The following is a 19,640-nucleotide window of genomic DNA, read 5'->3' as shown; positions in this document are numbered from 1 at the left end:
GATGCCACTCAAGTTTGACTGGCTTTTGTTTTCTTCAATGGGTATTGTAGAATTGTTTTTAATGAAGGACTTGAGCTGGACTGTCACTTGCTTTTTATCTTGTTCACAAGGAGTCTTGGAACATGGCCCGTGCAAGAGAAAGAACTTTTGATTTCAGAGCTCAAGACTTTTCTTCTTGTTTTTGCTCAGTGACAAATGCACACAGACATTCACAGCTCCACCCAACATGCTTAGCATTCACCTATAATTCCACAAAACCACTCAGCCAGTGCTCAAAGTGAACGACATTTAATAAATCTAGACAAAGAAGATTGTGTAAAGCACTCATTCTAAGTGAATTTTCATGTTCATCTTCTCAGAAGAATGTCTTCTTTGTGCTTTTGAATAAAAAACGACTTGGGAGAGCATCAAAATTCAGGGGAAATATTCAGATTTCAGAAAAAAAGAAGCTTTCCTGGCAAGTCTCATTTTTTAGGACAGCTCTATAACCTTTAATTCACATGAACACCCACATATCTTTTAAAACCCGCTTTCTCACCACTGTGACAGAATTTTATCTCTTCACTTGTTGAGATTTCTCTGGAGAGTTCAGTACTGCATCATTTTGACAAACCTGAATGTGGAGAGATGAATGCTTCTCATCTCTGAAACACTTCAGGGTAAGTTGCTTTAACCAGTTTCCTGTTTTCAGAGGCAATTTTTCTGTCATCTCTTCAAATCCATCAAGGTTCATTTAATTCTTTCAAAAGCCATATATTAAAAGAAGTGGAATTCTCCTCACAGAAGTACTCATTGCTCTGAGATCTGGAGTTATAGTGACTACTATTATTACCTGCAAGGGCCACACATGTATATGTAGCAAGAAGACCTGTGTGTGGAAAGAAACCACAGCCATCTGTGACTCAGTCTAAGTCTTGCTGCTCACCATGCTTTCTTCTGGTTCTCTGGGAATCCCCTTTCCTGAGGTGCACTGATTTCTAGCAGGGCAGGAAAGAATGCCTTTATGCGATAGTCGGCATTCAGAAGATTTTGCTGAGGGGAAAGGGATGGATTGGGAGAAAAACATAGGCTATTAATTGAAAACCAATTATACTTATCAGTTGAACACTTTCTTTGGCAGTTTGAGAATGCCTTTTTAATGATTAGTATAGAAAATGTATCATTCCAAAAATTTGTTGATCTAAAATAGAGAAATGGTGACTGACATACAGTATACTCATAAACTAAATTAGAGGTTAATGTATAGCTTGTGGGCCAAAAATAGCCCACTGCCTGTTTTTATTTTGTGAACTAAAAATCGTCTCTATAATTTTAAATGATTCACAAAAATCAGAAGATTAGTGATATTGCTATGACCCTTGAGACTCACATGAAATTTAAGTTTCGGCATACATGATAAAATGTTAATGGAATAGTTACGACCACTTGTTTATATATTTTCCATGACTGCTTTTGGGCTACAATGGAGTTGAACAGTGGCATAGTTGAATAGTTGTGATATTTTAGGCCCTCAAAGCCTAAAATATTTACTATCTGCCTTTTATAAAATTTGCTGATCACTGGGCTAGATTATTGCATTACAATTACAGTGGCACTATTTAAAAATAATTGAAATAAATATTTATAGTATAATATTTAGTGAAATAATTATGACAAACTCTACATACAAGATGGTCCCAAATAGCTTTTTTTCTTTGCATCAATTTTGCCTCTTTCTCCTGGTAGAAATGTAAGTTCCATGAAAGCAAAAAACTTGACATTTATCTATTCATGTATGTAGCTTCCGGTTCTAGAATAGTGCTTAGTGCACAGTAAATCCTCAAGAAATAGTAAAGGTCAGTTGAAGCCTGATGAATTATGTGATTATGTGATGTATATATGTAATAGTCATCAGAGCAAAACCTTTCTGGGGCATGTGTTTATATTAGGTACCATGCTGGGAATTTTAGATGCACGATCTCATTTCTTCCTAATAAGGTCAGTTTTGAAGGTATGTTATTGCTTCATTTTACAGGTGAGAAAAACAAGGTTTAAAAAGGTTACATAACTTCTCTAACTTTACAAAACTAAGACATAATGTGACCAGAATTGTGTTGGATTCCAGAGTCTGAGCTCTAATCATAAGTTATACTCTTTAAAAAAAATTCTAGAAGCAGTTTACCTATTCAGATGAGAAAGAAAGGGATAGAAAAATACTGGAGGTAAATATACAAATAACAGAACCAATTACTGGGAGAGGAGGTTATGGTTGATTTTTATTTTCTTAGCTATACATTTTTATGTTTTTCTGTATTTCATGAAATGAGTGGATTTACCTTTAATTAGTTTTACAATTAGAAACAAATGTTTCTAAAGGGAAGCAAAACAGCCCAGCAGGTTTCAATTGTTTATGTAGATCATTTCCATATTTCTCCAAAGGCCTTATATGAATTGCTGAGGAAACTGCTGTCCTTCTGACCCGTGTGTTGATGTGTGTTGAAGTTCACTGTTAGGTTTCAACTCCCTTTGAATACTTTCTAGCCCTGAGCATGCTAAGTGCTCTTTGTCTGTGTATAACTTTGGTTCAAAGACACTGATAGAAAGAGCTTCTTGGTGTTTATTTTTAGACGCCTGAAGCGCACACCTTTGGAGGCTATGTGTCTATTTTCTATTTGTATTTGGTTATACTGGCCCAGTGCTGTCTTCCACAGCATGATGGATTGCTTTTACCTGGAATTTATTCTTTTAAAATCAATTGGCATAGTATTTGGGATATACATATTTAAAATTATCTGATATCTAAGAAGATATAATTAGGTCCCAGGAACCCCAAATCATTTACTAAGGTAAAGCGAAGTTGGAAGGAGAGAGAGCGTGCTGCAAATGAAGCTCTTCTGTTATGGCTCACATTTCTTTCTCCACTCTTCTCTTAGTTTTGTATGAATGATTGTGGCATATTTTCCATAATCCAATAGACTTTCCACATGCCCTGGCCTACATTGCAAGGCTAAAGGGAGAAAGATTTTTCTTTGAACAGAACTATAATGCAAGTGATTAGAATGATTTAAGTTAATGCTACTAAAACTATTAAGGTTAGTATAACTCCAAACTCAGGAGTGGTTAGAGGACTGTTTCCTGTGTTAAAGACTGGAGATAAGAACTCTACAACATGGCAAGACAGTAAGGTGGCAAAATAAAAGTTTCTAATAGACCATAAAATTATATATTGAGAACATCTGAGGCTATTTAAGAGAGGTCTTAAAAATTCCGGTGACAAGTCTGAACACTCCAGTTGTAATTTCAGAGGCCTCTGTTGTTCAGGCCTGTTAAGAATGAGTTAAGTGGGCTTTATCGGATCTTTGTAATTTAGTTGTTTTTATCAGGTGCATCATTCTGATTTTTGAGTTATAAGCAAAAATGCTCAACACCATCTCCTTGTGACTTTATTGGTCAGAAATGGGGGCTTGGGAATGATGTTATTGGTTTTAAGCTTGAAGTGTTGTTTAATGTGTCTGGATCATGGTCTTTCTTGTTTATGATGATTTCACTGGGGCCCATCATTCTTTGTACAGTTTAACAATGAAAGAAATTGCATTTCCAAACTTCCAAAAGTGAGACAAAACAAATTGAGTGACAGGTTAAAAAAGATCATCTATGCACATGCAGTTGAAGAACTGACATCTGCTTAAATGAACTTTGTTGAGGTTGTGTGTGAATAAATGATCCCTTAACAAGAGCACTGTTGTGCTTGCACAGTTTCTATCAGGAAAGAAAAAACCTCTTGCCTCTTTTTTTTCTGTCTTTGGAGATTATAGTGATTGGTGTGAACCATACAATTTCACTTTTAAATTTGCGACTTCTAAAAATTCTTTTTCTTCCTGACATCATAATGTGGCCTCAGAAAATCAGACAGTTGTTATTACAAATAAAGAGCAACTCCACTCAGACGTTGAATAGACAATTATAAATGTCTGGATTCTTTCCCTTTTTGTGGTGGCTGCTTTTAGATGTGGAATAAAGCCACATTAACCATAGGACGTTGTTATTGGTGCTTAGTAGCCTATTCCTGCCACATCTATAAAGTATCTTGTTTAAAATTTTTTTTCGTTGTCTAACAATAACTTTCTGCTTTATAAGACTTCAAACAGGAAGCACTGAGGTATGAAAGTATTAAAACTTCAGAAGACAAAGGGACCATAAAATATTGTCAAATCATCTCTCACATTTGATAGGTGAGAGTGAGACTGTGAGAAGAGTGAACGACCTGCTCAAAGGCACACCCTGAGTCAGTAATGTGCTGAAAGTGTGTTTGTTTTTCTGATTCCATAGATGGCCGCCCGTGCCCCATCATTCTCTGGGATGCATCTTTATCTCCAACAAGTAATGACACCCATTCTTCCGTTAAGCTCACCTGGGGAACTTATCAGCAGTTGCTGAAACAGAAATGCTGGCAGAACGGCCGAGTACCCAAGCCTGAATCGGGTTGTACTGAAATACATCATCATGAGTGGTCCAAGATGGCACTCTTTGATTTTTTGTTACAGGTAAGTTTATTAAATGAAGCAAACAGTTATCTAAGACTGGCACTGAGTTATATTAGCCTGACAGTAAGGAATGTTCAGCACCTGGAGTTTTTATGAAGCTGGTGATACCTTCTATTAGGCTGGTGCAAAAGTAATTGTGGTTTTGGCCATAATGGCCAAATGCAGATGAAGCCTCTAGGTAGCAGGCTTCAGAGAGAATAGGTTGTAAAAATTTCTTATCAGACTTAAAGAGGTACCAGACTCTTAATCTCTCCTGGACCAGGAAAAAGATCTGGAAAGGGAAGGGGATTCTCTACAGAATGTAGATTTTCCTCACAAGTGAGAGCTTGGCAGGGACATTTCAAAATATATCAAAGAAATACATCTTGGGGTAAAATACTTTGATTTCTTTCAGGGCCCACTGTCTGTCATGCTGGTATCTTATTGCTACAAAGAGAGTTTGTTTTGTAGATCTTAAGTTCTCCGTTAATGTTAATTCTGGTCAACTGTGCCTGAATTCCAAAGAGAAGAAGGTATAAGGAGGCATGCCCAACCACCCTTTCCCATCATGGCCTGAACTAGTGTTCAGGTTTACTTTTATTTTTTAATTGTTTTATTATTTTTTAAAATTTCAATAGGTTTTGGGGGGACAGGTGGTGTTTTGTTACATGGGCACATTATTTAGTGGTGATTTCTGAGGTTTTGGTGTATGCATCAACTGAGCAGTGTACACTGTACCCAATGTGTAGTCTTTTATCCCTCACTCTCCTCCCATTCTTTCCCCCGAGGCCCCAAAGTTCATTGTATCATTCTTATGACTTTGCATCCTCACAGCTTAGCTTCCACTTATGAGGGAGAACATACAATGTTTGGTTTTCCATTCCTGAGTTACTTCACTTAGAATAATGGTCTCCAATTTTATCCAGGTTGCTGCAAATGCCATTATTTCATACCTTTTTATGGGTGAGTGGTATTCTATGGTATATGTGTACCACACTTTCTTTATCCACTTAATTGATGGGCATTTGGTTTGGTTCCATATTTTTGCAATTGCAAATTGTGCTGCTATAAACATGCATGTGCAAGTGTCTTTTTTGTATAATGACTTCTTTTCCTCTGGGTAGATATCCAGTAGTGGGATTGCTGTATTAAATGGTAGATCTACTTTTAGTTATTTAAGGAATCTTCACACTGTTTCCCATAGTGGTTGTACTAGTTTACATTCCCACCAGCAGTGCAAACATGTTCCCTTTTCACCACATCCACGCCAACATCTATTATTTTTTATTATGGCCATTCTTGCAGGAGTAAGGTGGTATCACACTGTGGTTTTGACCTGCATTTCCCCGATCATTAATGATGTTGAGCATTTTTTCATATGTTTGTTGACCATTTGTATATCTTCTGAGAATTGTCTATTCATGTCCTTAGCCCAGTTTTTGATGGGATTTTTTTTTTTTTCTTTCTGTTTCTTGCTGATTTGTTTGAATTACTTGTAGATTCTGGATAATAGTCCTTTGTCATGCATAGTTTGTGAAGATTTTTCTCCCACTCTGTGGGTTGTCAGTTTACTCTGCTGATTATTTCTTTTGTTATGCAAAAGTTTTTTGGTTTAATTAAGTTCCATCTCTTTATCTTTTGTTGTTGTTGTTGCAATTTGTTTTTGTGTTCTTGGTCATGAAGCCTTTGCCTAAGCCGATGTCTAGAAAGGTTTTTTGGATGTTATCTTCTGGAATTTTTATGGTTTCAGGTTTTATATTTAAGTGTTTTATCCATTTAGAGTTGATTTTTGCATAAGGTAAGGGATGAGGATACAGTTTCATTTTTCTACATGTGGCTTGCCAATTATCCTAGCACCATTTGTTGAATAGGGTGTCCTTTACCCACTTTATGTTTTTGTTTGCTTTGTTGAAGATCAGTTAACTGTGAGTATTGGACTTATTTCTGGGTCCTCTATTCTGTTCCATTGGTCTATGTGCCTGTTTTTATACCAGTACCATACTGTTTTGGTGACTATAGCCTTATAGTATAGTCTGAAGTCAGGTAACGTGATGGCTCCAGCTTTGTTCTTTTTGTTTAGTCCTACTTTGTCTGTGTGGACTCTTTTTTGGTTCTATGTGAATTTTATGATTTTTTTTCTACTTCTGTGAAGAATTATGGTGGTATTTTGATAGGAATTGCACTGAATTTGTAGATTGCTTTTAGCAGGATGGTCATTTTCACAATATTAATTCTACCCATCCAAACACACATGAGATGTGTTACCATTGGTTTGTGTCACCTATGATTTCTTTCAGCAGTGTTTTGTAGTTTTCCTTGTAGAGATATTTTACCTCCTTGATTAAGTATATTCCTAAGTATTTTATTTTATTTTATTTTTTTGCAGCTATTGTAAAAGGGGTTAAGTTCTTGATTTGATTCTCAGCTTGGTTGCTGTTGGTGTATAGCAGAGCTACTGATTTGTGTACACCAATTTTGTATCCTGAAGCTTTACTGAATTCGTTTATCAGTTCTAGAAGTTTTTTGGAGGAATCTTTAGGGTTTTCTAGGTATACAATTATATAATCAGTGAACAGTGACAATTTGACTTCCATTTTACTGATCTGGATGTCCTTTATTTCTTTCTCTTTTCTGATTGTTCTGGCTAGGACTTCCAGTATTATGTTGAATAGAAGTGGGAAAAGTGGGATGTTTGTCTTGTTCCAGTTTTCAGGGGGAATGCTTTTAACTTTTCCCCATTCAGTATAATGTTGGCTGTGGGTTTGTCATAGATGACTTTTATTACCTTAAGGTATGTCCCTTCTATGCCAATGGGTTTTAACCAAAAATTGATGCTGGATTTTGTCAAATGATTTTTCTGCTTCTGTTGAGATGACCATGTAATTTTTGTTTTAAATTCTGTTTATGTGGTGTATCACATCTATTGGCTTGCTTGCATATGTTAAATCATCCCTGTATCCCTGGTATGAAACCACTTGATCATGGTGGATTATCTTTTTGATACGCTGGATTGGTTTAGCTAGTATTTTGCTGAGGATTTTTGCATCTTTGTTCATTAGGGATATTGGTCTGTAGTTTCCTCTTTTTTCATTGTGTCCTTTCCTGGTTTTGCTATTGGGTGATGCTGGCTTCATAGAATGATGTAGGGATGATTCCTTCTTTCCCTGTCTTATAGTGGAATAGTGTCATCGGATTGGTTCCAATTCTTCTTTGAATGTCTGGTAGAATTCAGCTGTGAATCCATCTGGCCCTCGACTTTTTTTGTTGGCAATTTTTAAATTACTGTATTAGTTGGGGTCTCTAGAGGGACAGAACTAATAGGTTCGATGTATATATGAAAGGGAGTTTACTAAGGATTTTTGACTCACACAGTCACAAGGCGAAGTCCCACAATATGCCGTCTACAAGCTGAAGAACAAGGAAGCTGGTCCAAGTCCTCATATCTCAAAAGTAGGGAAGTTGACAATGCAGCCTTCAGTCTGTGGCCAAAGGCCTGAGAGACCCTGGCAGATCACTGGTTTAAGTCCAAGAGTCCAAAAGCTGAAGATCTTGGGATCTAATATTTCAAGGCAGGAACCATCCAGTATGGGAGAAAGTTGAAGGCCAGAAGACTCAGCAAATCAGCTTCTTCCACCTTTTCTGCCTGCTTTGTTCTAGTTGTGCTGGCAGCTAATTAGATGGTGCCCACCCAGATTGAGGGTGGGTCTGCCTCTCCCAGTCCACTGACTCAAATGTTAATCTCTTTGGCAGCACCCTCACAGACACACCCAGGGACAATACTTTGCATCTTTCAATCCAATCAAGTTGACATTCAATATTAACCATCACAGTTACCGTTTCAGTCCTGCTGCTTGTTACTGGTCTGTTCAGAGTTTCTATTTCTTGCTAGTTTAATCTGGGAGAGTTGTATATTTCCAGGAATTTGTCCATCTCCTCTAGGTTCTCTAGTTTGTGTGCTTAAAGGTGTTCATACTACCCTTGAATGATCTTTTCTATTTCTATTGGTTGTAGAATGCCCCAGGCATAGAGATCAGTTCAGTTGGTTGGGGGCTTAGAATTTTATTTTTGGTTTACATCATCCTGCAATAATCATACTCGCCATAGCTACCATTTGTTGAGCTATGAGAAATAGTCTTACTCCATTTGGGAGGTGAGTAAACTGAGGTTTGGTGAGGTTGTGTCTCACTCAAGTTCTAACAACTACTCAAGTCTAGAGCTGGGATTTGTTGGAATCTGTTGATGGTAAAAGTGTCTTCTTTCCAACATTCCACACTGTGTTTCAATGGTCACTTGGCCATGTAACTTATTTTCCTTCTTTCCAATTAAATTTATTGCAAATTTTTCATAAAGATTCTACATTAGAGAATAATAAATATTGATCATCTACATAATTGTGTGACTCCTCACGTTTTATAAGGTTTTCTTATGACGCTTTTCTCCCTTTGATAAATATCTTAGGACTTTCTCCACCACCTCATTCTGATTACTGCCTTTCCTTCCCCCATTTTAGAAAAAAAACTTTTCTGTTGTTGCATTGTTAATTAGTATCTTGTAGAAATTTAGAATGGCCTTAGGACATTTGGAAAACATTATCCTTTTGTTAATTCATTGTTTTGTGAGTGTGAGCAGGAGGAAGAAATTGGAGAAGGACAAAAATGTAGGAAGAAAACCAGTTTAGTAGAGTCACAGACTATGAAATAGGAACTTTGATGGAGGAGAGAAGGATCCCTGATGTCAGTGGTGTAGAGACACCAGCAAGGACTAAATTGGGGAATAGGACATTTGACTTGGCAAGGAGGTGGTCAGCAGCCACCAAGTTCTGCCTCCTTAAAGAGTGTTCAAGGGTCCAGCTATAAGGCTGTAACTGGTTTGAAGCATTATATATGCATTATCTCATTATTCCATTTTATTAATGTACTAGCTCTGTGAAGTAGGCATCCTTTCTCCATTTTATAGGTAGAAAAACTGAGGCACAGAGAAGTTATTATCAAGAGCTCTCAAGAGTCTGGGATTTTACTTTACTTGGAAGCTAACAGGTGAGTCTGCCACAGGTTGATGTTAGCAGAAGATATGAGACTCCTGGGTCAGAGACAAATGACTTTATTACTCATGATATAGCAGGTGCCATGAGTTTTGTGCTCCTTTGCCTCTCAAGTTCTACTGGGGCAATACAGAGTGGCCTTGGTGAATTCTTCAGATAGTGTGTTTATGTTACTGCTGAGGGACTCTAAGCTTCGGAAACCCCCCATTCTATAAGGGGCTGCTAGCAAACCTGCCAAATATTTGCCTCAGATGGACACATTATCTTTATTATCTTTGTCAGGAAACAAACCTGCCCTTCATCTTAGAGGGAGATACTCTCTGTTTGGTATGCTAACACTCTTAAAAATACATGCAGACTTTGGGAGGCTGAGGCGGTGGGGGGGATCACGAGGTCAGGAGATTGAGACCATTCTGGCTAACATGGTGAAACCCTGTCTCTACTAAAAATACAAAAAACTAGCTGCGTGTGGTGGCAGGTGCCTGTAGTCCCAGCTACTCAGGAGGCTGAGGCAGGAGAATGGTGTGAACCCGGGAGGTGGAGGTTGCAGTGAGCCGAGATCGTGCCACTGCACTCCAGCCTGGGCAACAGAGCAAGACTCCCTCTCAAAACAAACAAACCAATCAACCAAAACAAACAAACAAACAAACCCCAAAAAACAAAACAAAACATGCAGAACAAAATCTAATGTAAGATGTGCAGAAATGCCATGAAGAATTGTCTCTCAACAATTATCTAACTTGTTCAATGTTACATAGCTAGTAAGTTCCTGAACAGAGATATCATCAAATCTGGCTAATGCTAGATTCCATATTTTTAGCCATTATTGTATAACTACTACCTAGTTATCCTTGGATTAATGAAGTAAGTCCATATGATAAAATGTCATAGTGATAAAGTGGAGAATGAATGAAAGTACCTAGGGTGAAGTAGGTAAAGGTTCTCACTATGAGGTCAAGTGTTTGGGGAGTGGTAAGCAGAGATATTGAAGTTCCTGAGAATGATTAGGACAATGGAAAGTAAATTATGAACCTGGCAGTGAAGTCTATGAGAAAGGACCTTGAGATTTGAAGCTGATGAACATAAGCGCTAACCTATTGTGAATACAGGGCAAACCTTTATGTTCTCTAGTGACATGTGTTTTAATTCTGAACGCCTCAACTAAATCTCATTCTACCCAACTGCCTTTATCATTCTTTCTTCTATTGAGGGAAGCTCAATTTATGCAACATTTACCATGTGTTATAGTGAGGAAAACAACCAGAATGGTAGCAAAGTAGTACAAGGTGATTATCCTCACTGCCCCACTTTAAGCTTTTTAAAAATTATTTAGTTAAGGAAACATAGTGTATGAAACAAATGATAGTTCCATCTAAGAACTGCTGGATGACATAATATAAGTTCTAATTTTTATGAGGTCAAAAGAGGAAGAGCGCTTCGCCATAAAATAGTGAAGGGGGAAGAGTTTGAGTAGGATTGTAGGCTGTCAATGATAGAGAGGATAGGGACAAGTATGAGTAAGAATATAAGATTGGTACTGTTCTTGTGACATCCAGGGCATTCTAAACATACCATTTGAAGCAGAGAGTTCTTTGAGGGGAGTAGTAACGCTTGCTGCCTCTAAGAGATACCATTCAACATAGAGGAAGAGAGATGTTACTCCAAGATGTGTGTTTACTTTGTAACTTTCTGCTGTTCATACTTGTTCCTGACTGAGCAAGAACAAATTCCAGCTGATCTTCAGTCTTCTTCTGAGTGCATCAGCAGCTTTAATCATTATCGTGCCTATTGCCTGTGGTCTTGAGGACAAATCTGAACATGTGAAATCACTATTAGGAGTTTTCAACAAAGATCAATGTTTAAAATCTGTTGCCCCCTCTGCCTGGGATGGGACAGCCTTTCTCTTTTTTGATACTCCATAAGGTTGAGGTCTCTGCAAGACTTTACTAGAACTTACTCAAATTATACTACCAAGATTGGAGCTCCTGATTTTAGCTATTACTAAAGCACAAAGCTAAAATCAGAAGCTAATCTGATTATTAGAAGTTAATTTGGTTAGTATTTACAAAAGTAACACTGTTTGTCAAATTATATATACAGGGATAGCAATTGAGAGAATGGACTTACATATTTTGTTCATTCAACATTTATTTATTTCCCACAGTGCAAAAGGTAAGAGGGTAATTTCTTGCAGATGTTGCAGCATTTTACAATTTCAACAGTAAAGTATGAAACTACCTCTTTCCTTTTCTCTTACCAACTGTGGGAAGTGGAAAGCAAATTAATATTTTTGCTAATCTTATAGGTGGTGATGGGGCATTATTTATATTTTTCAGTTTTTCATTTTGAGCGATATTGAGGATATTATATTTTCTTTCCCTTTTTAAAAATAGAGACAGGGTCTCGCTCTGTTGCCCAGGTTGGAGTGCAGTGGTGTGATCAAAACTCACTGCAACCTCAGACTCTTGGGCTCAAGCGATCCTTCCACCTCAGCCTCCTGAGTAGCTGGGACAACAGGCGCATGCTACCACACTTTTTAAAAACTTAAAAAAATTTTTTAGAGACACGTCTCATTGTGCCCAGTCTGGTTTCAGACTCCTGGGCTCAAGCGATCCACCCGCCTCGGCCTCCCAAAGTGCTGGGCATGAGCCAACACACCCAGCCTCTATTTTTAAATATGTATAGATTATTTACATTTTACTTTCTGTGAATTGCTCACTCAAATCATTGTGCTTTTTTATTGCATTCTGTAGCTTTTTCTTATTGATTGATAAAAAGTTTTTGTATATCATGAAAATTAACCTTTGTCAATCCTATGTCTTAAACACTTTTTCTTACTTTGTTGTTCTTCTTTTGGCTTCGCTTACAGTAGATCTTACTCCAGAGAAGTTTTTAATAAAATCATATCTTGATTCTTTTACTTCCTCTATTCACCATCATAAAAGTTTTTTTTTAATTTAAATTAAATTATTATTATTATTATTTTTTGAGACAGGGTCTTGCTCTGTTGCCTAGGCTGGAGTGTGTTGACATGATCATAACTTACTGCAGCCTCAACCTCCCAGCTCAAGTGATCATCTTGCCTCAGCCTCCTGAGTAGCTGGGACTACGGGTATGCACCACCATGCCTGGCTAATTTTTTGATTTTCAATAGAGATGGAGTCTCACTATGTGACCCAGGCTGGTCTTAAACTCTGGAGCTCAAGTGATGTTCTTGCCTCGTCCTCTCAAAGTGTTGGGATTACAGGCATAAGTCACCACACCTGGCCATCAAATGTTTATAGAACAATATCAATCAAAAAAGTATATTGAATAAATAAATAAACAAATGGACAAACTTAGGTCATTTTTCGTGAATGCCATAGTAAATAGTTATTATTATCTAAACACTCTTTCTCATCAATTACACTGAAAATTTTATTTTAAATCAGAATGAATGCTTCAGTTAAATGGTATTTAGGAATGTATTGGATGGATATTTGTGAACAATCTTAGAAAAGTTATGCCTGAAGCAAACTAAAATCACTTGCTCTATGATGCGAGAGCAAGAGCAATGGAATACAGAACCCAGTTGTTAATTTTCTGTACACAGCATTCTTTTTGTTTTACCCATTTAACAAATCTGCATTCACAAAGGCTATGCCATTTTACTGGGTCTGTAAAATGTGAGAGAAACACAAGTAATCTTTTATTCTGAAGCGTGGGGTATAAACTGCATAGACAAAAAGTCACCTCCATTAGGATGACAAAGAGTAGTATTCTAGAGAGTGTTTGAGTCCCCAAGATTTGGTCAAACTTCTCTCAAAAGATTATATAAAATAACAGGAGCACATTTAGGAGGTAGAAAACTTGCTTTTTGACCAAAGAGACACTGTATTGTAATGGTTAGGAGCTGGGACTCTGCAGTCAGCTACATTTTAGTCCCATTTCTGCTACTACTGATTTAACCTCAAGAAGTTGCTTGAACCTCTCTCTGTATTGGTGTCCTCATCTGTAAAATAGGAATAATAATGGTGCATATATAGAGAGCTATTGAGATGATTAAATATTTTTATATACATAAAGCATTTAGAATAATGCCTAGTACATGGTAGGCGCTCAATAATTATTGCTTATGAATTAAGCAACTGACCATCCAGAAATAAGAGTAGAAATAAGTAAGAATTAAACTATTTTATCATTATTTTTATTTATTAAATTATAAGCCATTCCCAAATAATTTCATTTGGACTTTCATACGTATAGGGATTCGCCTATTAAGTTTTAATTATTTTTGACTAGTCTGTCTTGACAAACTGTGAACTTCTCAAGGGCAAGTCCCTGTCTTTTTCAACTTTGTAACAATTCTGTTAGCAGCAGAGTGTCTGGAAATGTCACACTTACTCAGGGCATGGTTTACTGAAAAAAGAAAAAAAACTACTTAGTTATATTAAAATATTAAGTCCAAAGTGTCAGATTAAAAATGTTAAACATGAAAGATATAAAGTATTCTCACAATGTATGTATATTTAGCTTTGTTAAAGGAAGAGAATTAGAAGTTCAGAAAATAAAAGAATCAAACAAGTAAAAAATATTTAGTATTTTTACTGTTTGATGGAGTTCTTCATATACTTACATTTTCTGAGAATAACTGTTTATTTAATGGTAAATTAATGGGTGTTAGCATAAAGGAGGACCAACAAAGATATGTCTTGGGAGATATTTTTTTCTACCATCAAATTAAAAGCCTGCATATATTTCTTTTCACTTGATTGTAACAGACTTTTCTGAGCTCTTGTTTGCTGCAGACACTGAGTAGGTTTAGTGCTGGTAATAAAAGATGAATGGGACCATTTCCCAGCCCTCAAGAGTTATACAGTCTAGTAGAAGAGACAGATAATCACAGCAGAATATAGCAGGTGCCATAATTAGGAGTAATATTTTATAAAAAGAAATTTCAAGAGTGTAGACAGAAAATGTGACGTGTAATCTAGAAATGGAAAAACCTGCAGAAATTAGGTGAGTACAAGAGACGGGAAGAGAGTTTATGAGAGAGAGGAATTTTAGCAAAGGATTGAATGTATGCAAAAGTTCTTTAAGTGGGCGAAATGGTGCTTACAGAAATATCCTGTTCCCTAAAGGTGGTTTTCTCTCAGATGGCTATAGTAAACTTATATTCATAAATTCAACAGACAACAATAATATGAGTTGGTATGCCTTGCCTCCTAGATTTGTCTCTTTCAATTTAACTCTGTCCTCCTAATTCTTACCTGACTTCTAAAGAATTACTTCCTGAGTCTAATGAATTAGATTAAGAGGTATTCATCTTTGTCCTACCTTCTCCTGTTTTTGATTCTGTGCATTATTTTTTTTTCCCACTTAATGGTGTGAAAAAAGTAAGAATAAAAATTCCAACCAATCGTTGTTGAAACAAGAGGGAACTTATTACTGTTCACGGAAAGATCTGTTTCTGCAGGAACATTCTATGTGCATAAGAAAGAAAGATTCCAACTATGGCCCTCTTGATAGATGATGAGGATTTTTCTCCTGCTTGATGGTCAAGGGTCTTGCTGCCAGCTTTCAGAGGCGAGTGAGGAAACACACTCACAGGCAGGTGCTATGACAGCAAGAGACATGGAGATCCAGGGTCCTAGACATTGGGATTTCAAATAGTTTGGGTTGGTTTTATTGTTTTGCTGAATCAGAATACTGCCAAACTAAATTACCTCTAGCCATGTATGTATTGGCAAGTTCAAGCAAACGAATGAAACAGTTTCGCATTAGTTTTCTAGTAAACAATGAGAGATGATGTAGTTGAATGTCGTCTTGGCTTCAAGTAGCAAAAAAAGTCTGGGATTAGTTGTCAGTATTGGGTAGCATGCTGAATTGGTGGATCTAGGGAGCAAAAATTGTCAAGGATCAGAGAGTTTAGAGAACAATATATTTCTGCTTTTTATTGTTTTTGAGGCATCTTCCCAATTTTTTAAATAGAGGTAATTAGAGTGGTTCACTTAGTCACAAGGAATCACTTACTAAGGTAAAGGATAAGGGAATGTATGATGCTAGGCATTAAAAATGACAAATTCCAAACTTTCAGGTATTGACATGCTAAGCACTGAACAGTATTGTGGTTATTATAGACTTTTAATTGTGTACAACTAAGTTTGTCATAAATGAAATTCAAAAGTCTGACTTAGACACAGTTTCTACTATATATATTTCCATAGTTTGTCACTAGGATAAATTATTTCAGTATTGATGATGTTACTTAAGATAATTAATGATACTACTTAATAAAATAATGATGTTATCTTACTTAAGGAAGCTTCAGAAGACTTTCCAAATTATCTGGCAAAATTACAGTCTTATTCTTCTGTGTACTGCTTGCAATAAATGAGCATATTGGGCAGAAAACTTGGTGTTTATTTGGCACCTATGACGTGTTCACTGTTTTATATGTTTAGATGTATGGAGACAGGGAAAATGATGTAAAATAAGTACATATACAGATCTACTTATGATATCAAGGAACATGAATATTTTTTGCAGTGAAATAATGTAAACTAATGGTAAAACGTGACAAAAAATGTGGAATTTTATCAAAGAAGAGTTTGGGCTATTTTAATATTAGTAACAAGGAAGTTTGACTTATATTTTATTTTATTCAATTATTTTATTATGCTAAGTTTAATTTATGACACTGTATTTTTAAACACATCATCACATTTCAGGAGACAGCACAAAGGATTTTTTTTTATGCATGTGTAGCTAAACAATAATTTACTTTAATAGCAAATGGTCACTTCTTCAAACTTGATGTCCAGAAGTAAAATTGGTTACCTCATCAAACTTGAGGTCCAAAAGTAAAATTGGTTACCTCATCACCTAACAATTTGTCATCTTGACTGGCCTGTTTTTATTCATGACATTACTATTTTTAAAATATGCCAGGTTTGAGATTTTTGTGTCATCTTTTAATCTTTCTCTGCTTAGTGTTTCATATTCAAGTAGTAGTGAACTTTTATGTTCCTCAAAATCATTCCTGTCACTTTTTCCTTTTCATTTCTATTAATGTTACCTCAATCAGACTTTTGTCAATGTAGATCAAGATGCTGTAAGAGACTCTTAACTAATCTCCTGGTCTTTAGTCTTCCCCAACTGCCAATTAATGTGCAAATCATTGCTGAATTTATCTTTCCATTTCCCTTTTAATCATATTGCCACTTGCAAAATAAAATCTCTAAAGACTTCCGTTTGATTGGAAAATAAAGTTTAAATTCTTTAGAACATTAAAAATTATTATGGAAAATTAAACATATGCAAAAGCAGACAGGATATTATAATAAACCCCTATGTGCCTGTCACTCAGCTTCAGCAATTATCAGCTCATGATCCATCTTGTTAAATCTCTATCTCTATCTACTTTCCACATCCACATTAATTTCAACAAAATAATGGGCGTTATATTATTTCATCTGTAAATATTTCAGTGTATATCACTAGAAGATAAAACACATAAGCACATTACTACGATCACACCCAAAATAGAATTGAGCAGTGATTTAGTCAAATATCTGATCAGTGGCCACATTTTTGTTTCATAAGTGTCATTTATATCTTTCAGTTTGTTTATTTGAATCAATATTTAAATAATGCCCACACTTTGTGACTGGTTGGTGTGCCTTCTAATCTATGGACTTCGTCTCTATATCTTCTCTTTTCCCTTTCAATAGCCTGTTGAAGAAACCAGATCATTTGTTTTGTAGAGTTCACACTCTAGATTTTGCTGGTTGTACTCTTGTGGTGCCTTTCTTTTGCCCTTCCATTGTCTATATTCCCTATAGATTGGTGTTGAATTGATGATAAAATTTAGATTTGATTTATTTTGTCAAGTCTTCTTTGTAGATAGTGGTGTGTTCTTTTATCACAAGACATCATATCTGGTTAGTCCTTTTTGTGATAATAGCATCTACTGATGTTCACATTGATCCACCAGTTCACTGGGAATTGAAAAATGGTGAGATATTAATTATATAATTAATTCTTCATTTATTAGTTGGACTACTTCTTTAAAGAGAAATCTCACCTTATGTCCTTTGTGGTTATCCAAGGGTACAGTTTATACAGAAAAAAAATTAGCATGCTTTTAACAAATCCCATGACCTAATTTGCTGACTTTCCAATCTTGTCTGTCACTATTTCCTCATACGAGGGGTGTGTGTGTGTGTGTGTGTGTGTGTGTGTGTGTGTGTGTGTGTTGTAGTTTGGTCTATCCACTGCTGGTTGAATATGCCCCACACTCTTTTTCATGGTCTCTTCACCACTGCCTTTAGTGGTGGAGATTGAATAGGTCTTTCTTTGAATGTTCCACAGTGTGGAGCTGCTCATTATGGTATTTGGTGCTGTAAGAAACCACAACATCGGCCAGGCGCGGTGGCTCACGCTTGTAATACCAGCACTTTGGGAGGCTAAGACGGGTGGTCAGGACATCGTGACCATCCTGGCTAACACAGTGAACCCCGTCTCTACTAAAAATACAGAAAAATTAGCCTGGCATGGTGGCGGGTGCCTGTAGTCCCAGCTACTCGGGAGGCTGAGGCAGGAGAATGGCATGAACCCGGGAGGCGAAACTTACAGTGAGCCGAGATCGTGCCACTATACTCCAGCCTGGGCAACAGAGTGAGACTCCAATCTCAAAAAAAAAAAAAAAAAAAAAGAAAGAAAGAAAGAAAGAAAAAAAAGCAAATACAAGGACACTGACCAATGAATCCCCCTTTTGGGCATTAACCTCATTTTTCTAGTAGAGACTTGACTTTTAAGACCACATTCTCTCACTTCACATAATTTAAGCATTTTTTTTCATGACGGCAACTTTAAGAAAAAGAATAGCCTAGCCACCCTGATCCAGGTTCGTTATAGAGGCATAGCTTATGAGATACTTGTCCTCAATAACCAGAATGTACTTCTGAATGTTTTCTGATACATTCTGGTCATTGAGGCCCGATAGCTCATAAGCTATGCCTCTATGATGAACAGGGGTCATTATAACATGTGCTCGTACACATCCTTTTCAGACTGATCTTTGTCTCAAATCATATCTCTTCCATTAAGAAACATATAGATTCCTCATGTCTGCTTCCAACCTGAAAGCCTCTAGAACTTAATATATTCCTTACATCTACTATCTAGCATTCATGCTCAGAGATTGCTAGGGCTGTTGTTCTAAAGCCTCATCTGCATCACAGGTAGACTAGAAAATTGGTTAACATAAGTCTTTGCTCTTAAATTAGTCTGAATTAAAGAAGGAAATGTCTGATCAAATATGTTATATTTATAATTTTCAAATTGCTAAGTGATAACTAGTTGAGCATTACTGGATTCATTCTAATTTTATTATTAATCAAAAGTGCAGTATATATTTTTAAATTTTATGTCTCTTTTGCTTATTTCCACCCTTGTGGTGAATTTTTTTAGACTATGTTGAAATTGATCAGTGCATAGTTAGTATGCTTCAATGGCAAGTCTAGTTATAGACATAGCTGGGCTAGAAAGATGAGAGATTTGAGGAAGCCTGTGTGATTTCATAAATAACCATTTGAGATTCAAACATTGTTTAATGTATTGCTGGGACTAGCTTTTAGGATTGGCCTCTTCACTAAGCCTGTGCCATTGAACCATAGACAGTCTGAAACCAACCTTGATGGGTATCTTCGAGCAAAGCAAGAGGTCAAAGCACTGAAACTCTGAGTAAGTCTGGTAGGATGCAAATATAACTGTTTTGGAAAAATGAACAGGATTGTGTTTTCATAGGAACATCTGAGAGGGCAGACAGATACTCATTGGGCTCAATGTATATGGTTTTTGTATGTATTTTTTAAAATTTATGACTCATTATTGGCTAATGAAGAAGTAGATTCAGAGAGGGTTAAGGGTTAAGTGAGAGCTGTTTCAACCAGTTCTAAAGTAGGATAAGTATTCTATTAGTTTCATGCTCTTCCCAACCATATTCATGATGTTTATGGACATGTATCACTAAGAGTTATATGGAGCTTCCAAGAATTACTACTGTTGTGTGGTCAACTTGAATGAAACTGTTTGGGGCATGGTTTTTGTGTGCC

General features: G+C 36.4%; 1 protein-coding gene across 2 annotated transcripts in view; it reads left to right on the top strand.

Annotated features, from left to right (window-relative positions):
* The window catches only part of FAM198B (family with sequence similarity 198, member B), a 48,161-nt gene that overhangs the window by 12,830 nt on the left and 15,691 nt on the right, over nt 1–19,640 (top strand). For both annotated transcript variants that reach the window (XM_011970506.1, XM_011970505.1), the window contains exon 3: nt 4,309–4,523. In XM_011970506.1, coding sequence (XP_011825896.1) covers nt 4,309–4,523 — 215 coding nt within the window. The remainder of the gene's footprint in view (nt 1–4,308; nt 4,524–19,640) is intronic.

The sequence above is a fragment of the Mandrillus leucophaeus genome, unplaced genomic scaffold (assembly GCF_000951045.1).
Source record: "Mandrillus leucophaeus isolate KB7577 unplaced genomic scaffold, Mleu.le_1.0 Scaffold95, whole genome shotgun sequence".
NCBI lineage: Eukaryota > Metazoa > Chordata > Mammalia > Primates > Cercopithecidae > Mandrillus > Mandrillus leucophaeus.
The sequence above is the reverse complement of the archived record's forward strand: the minus strand, read 5'-3'. Positions and strand labels throughout refer to the sequence as shown.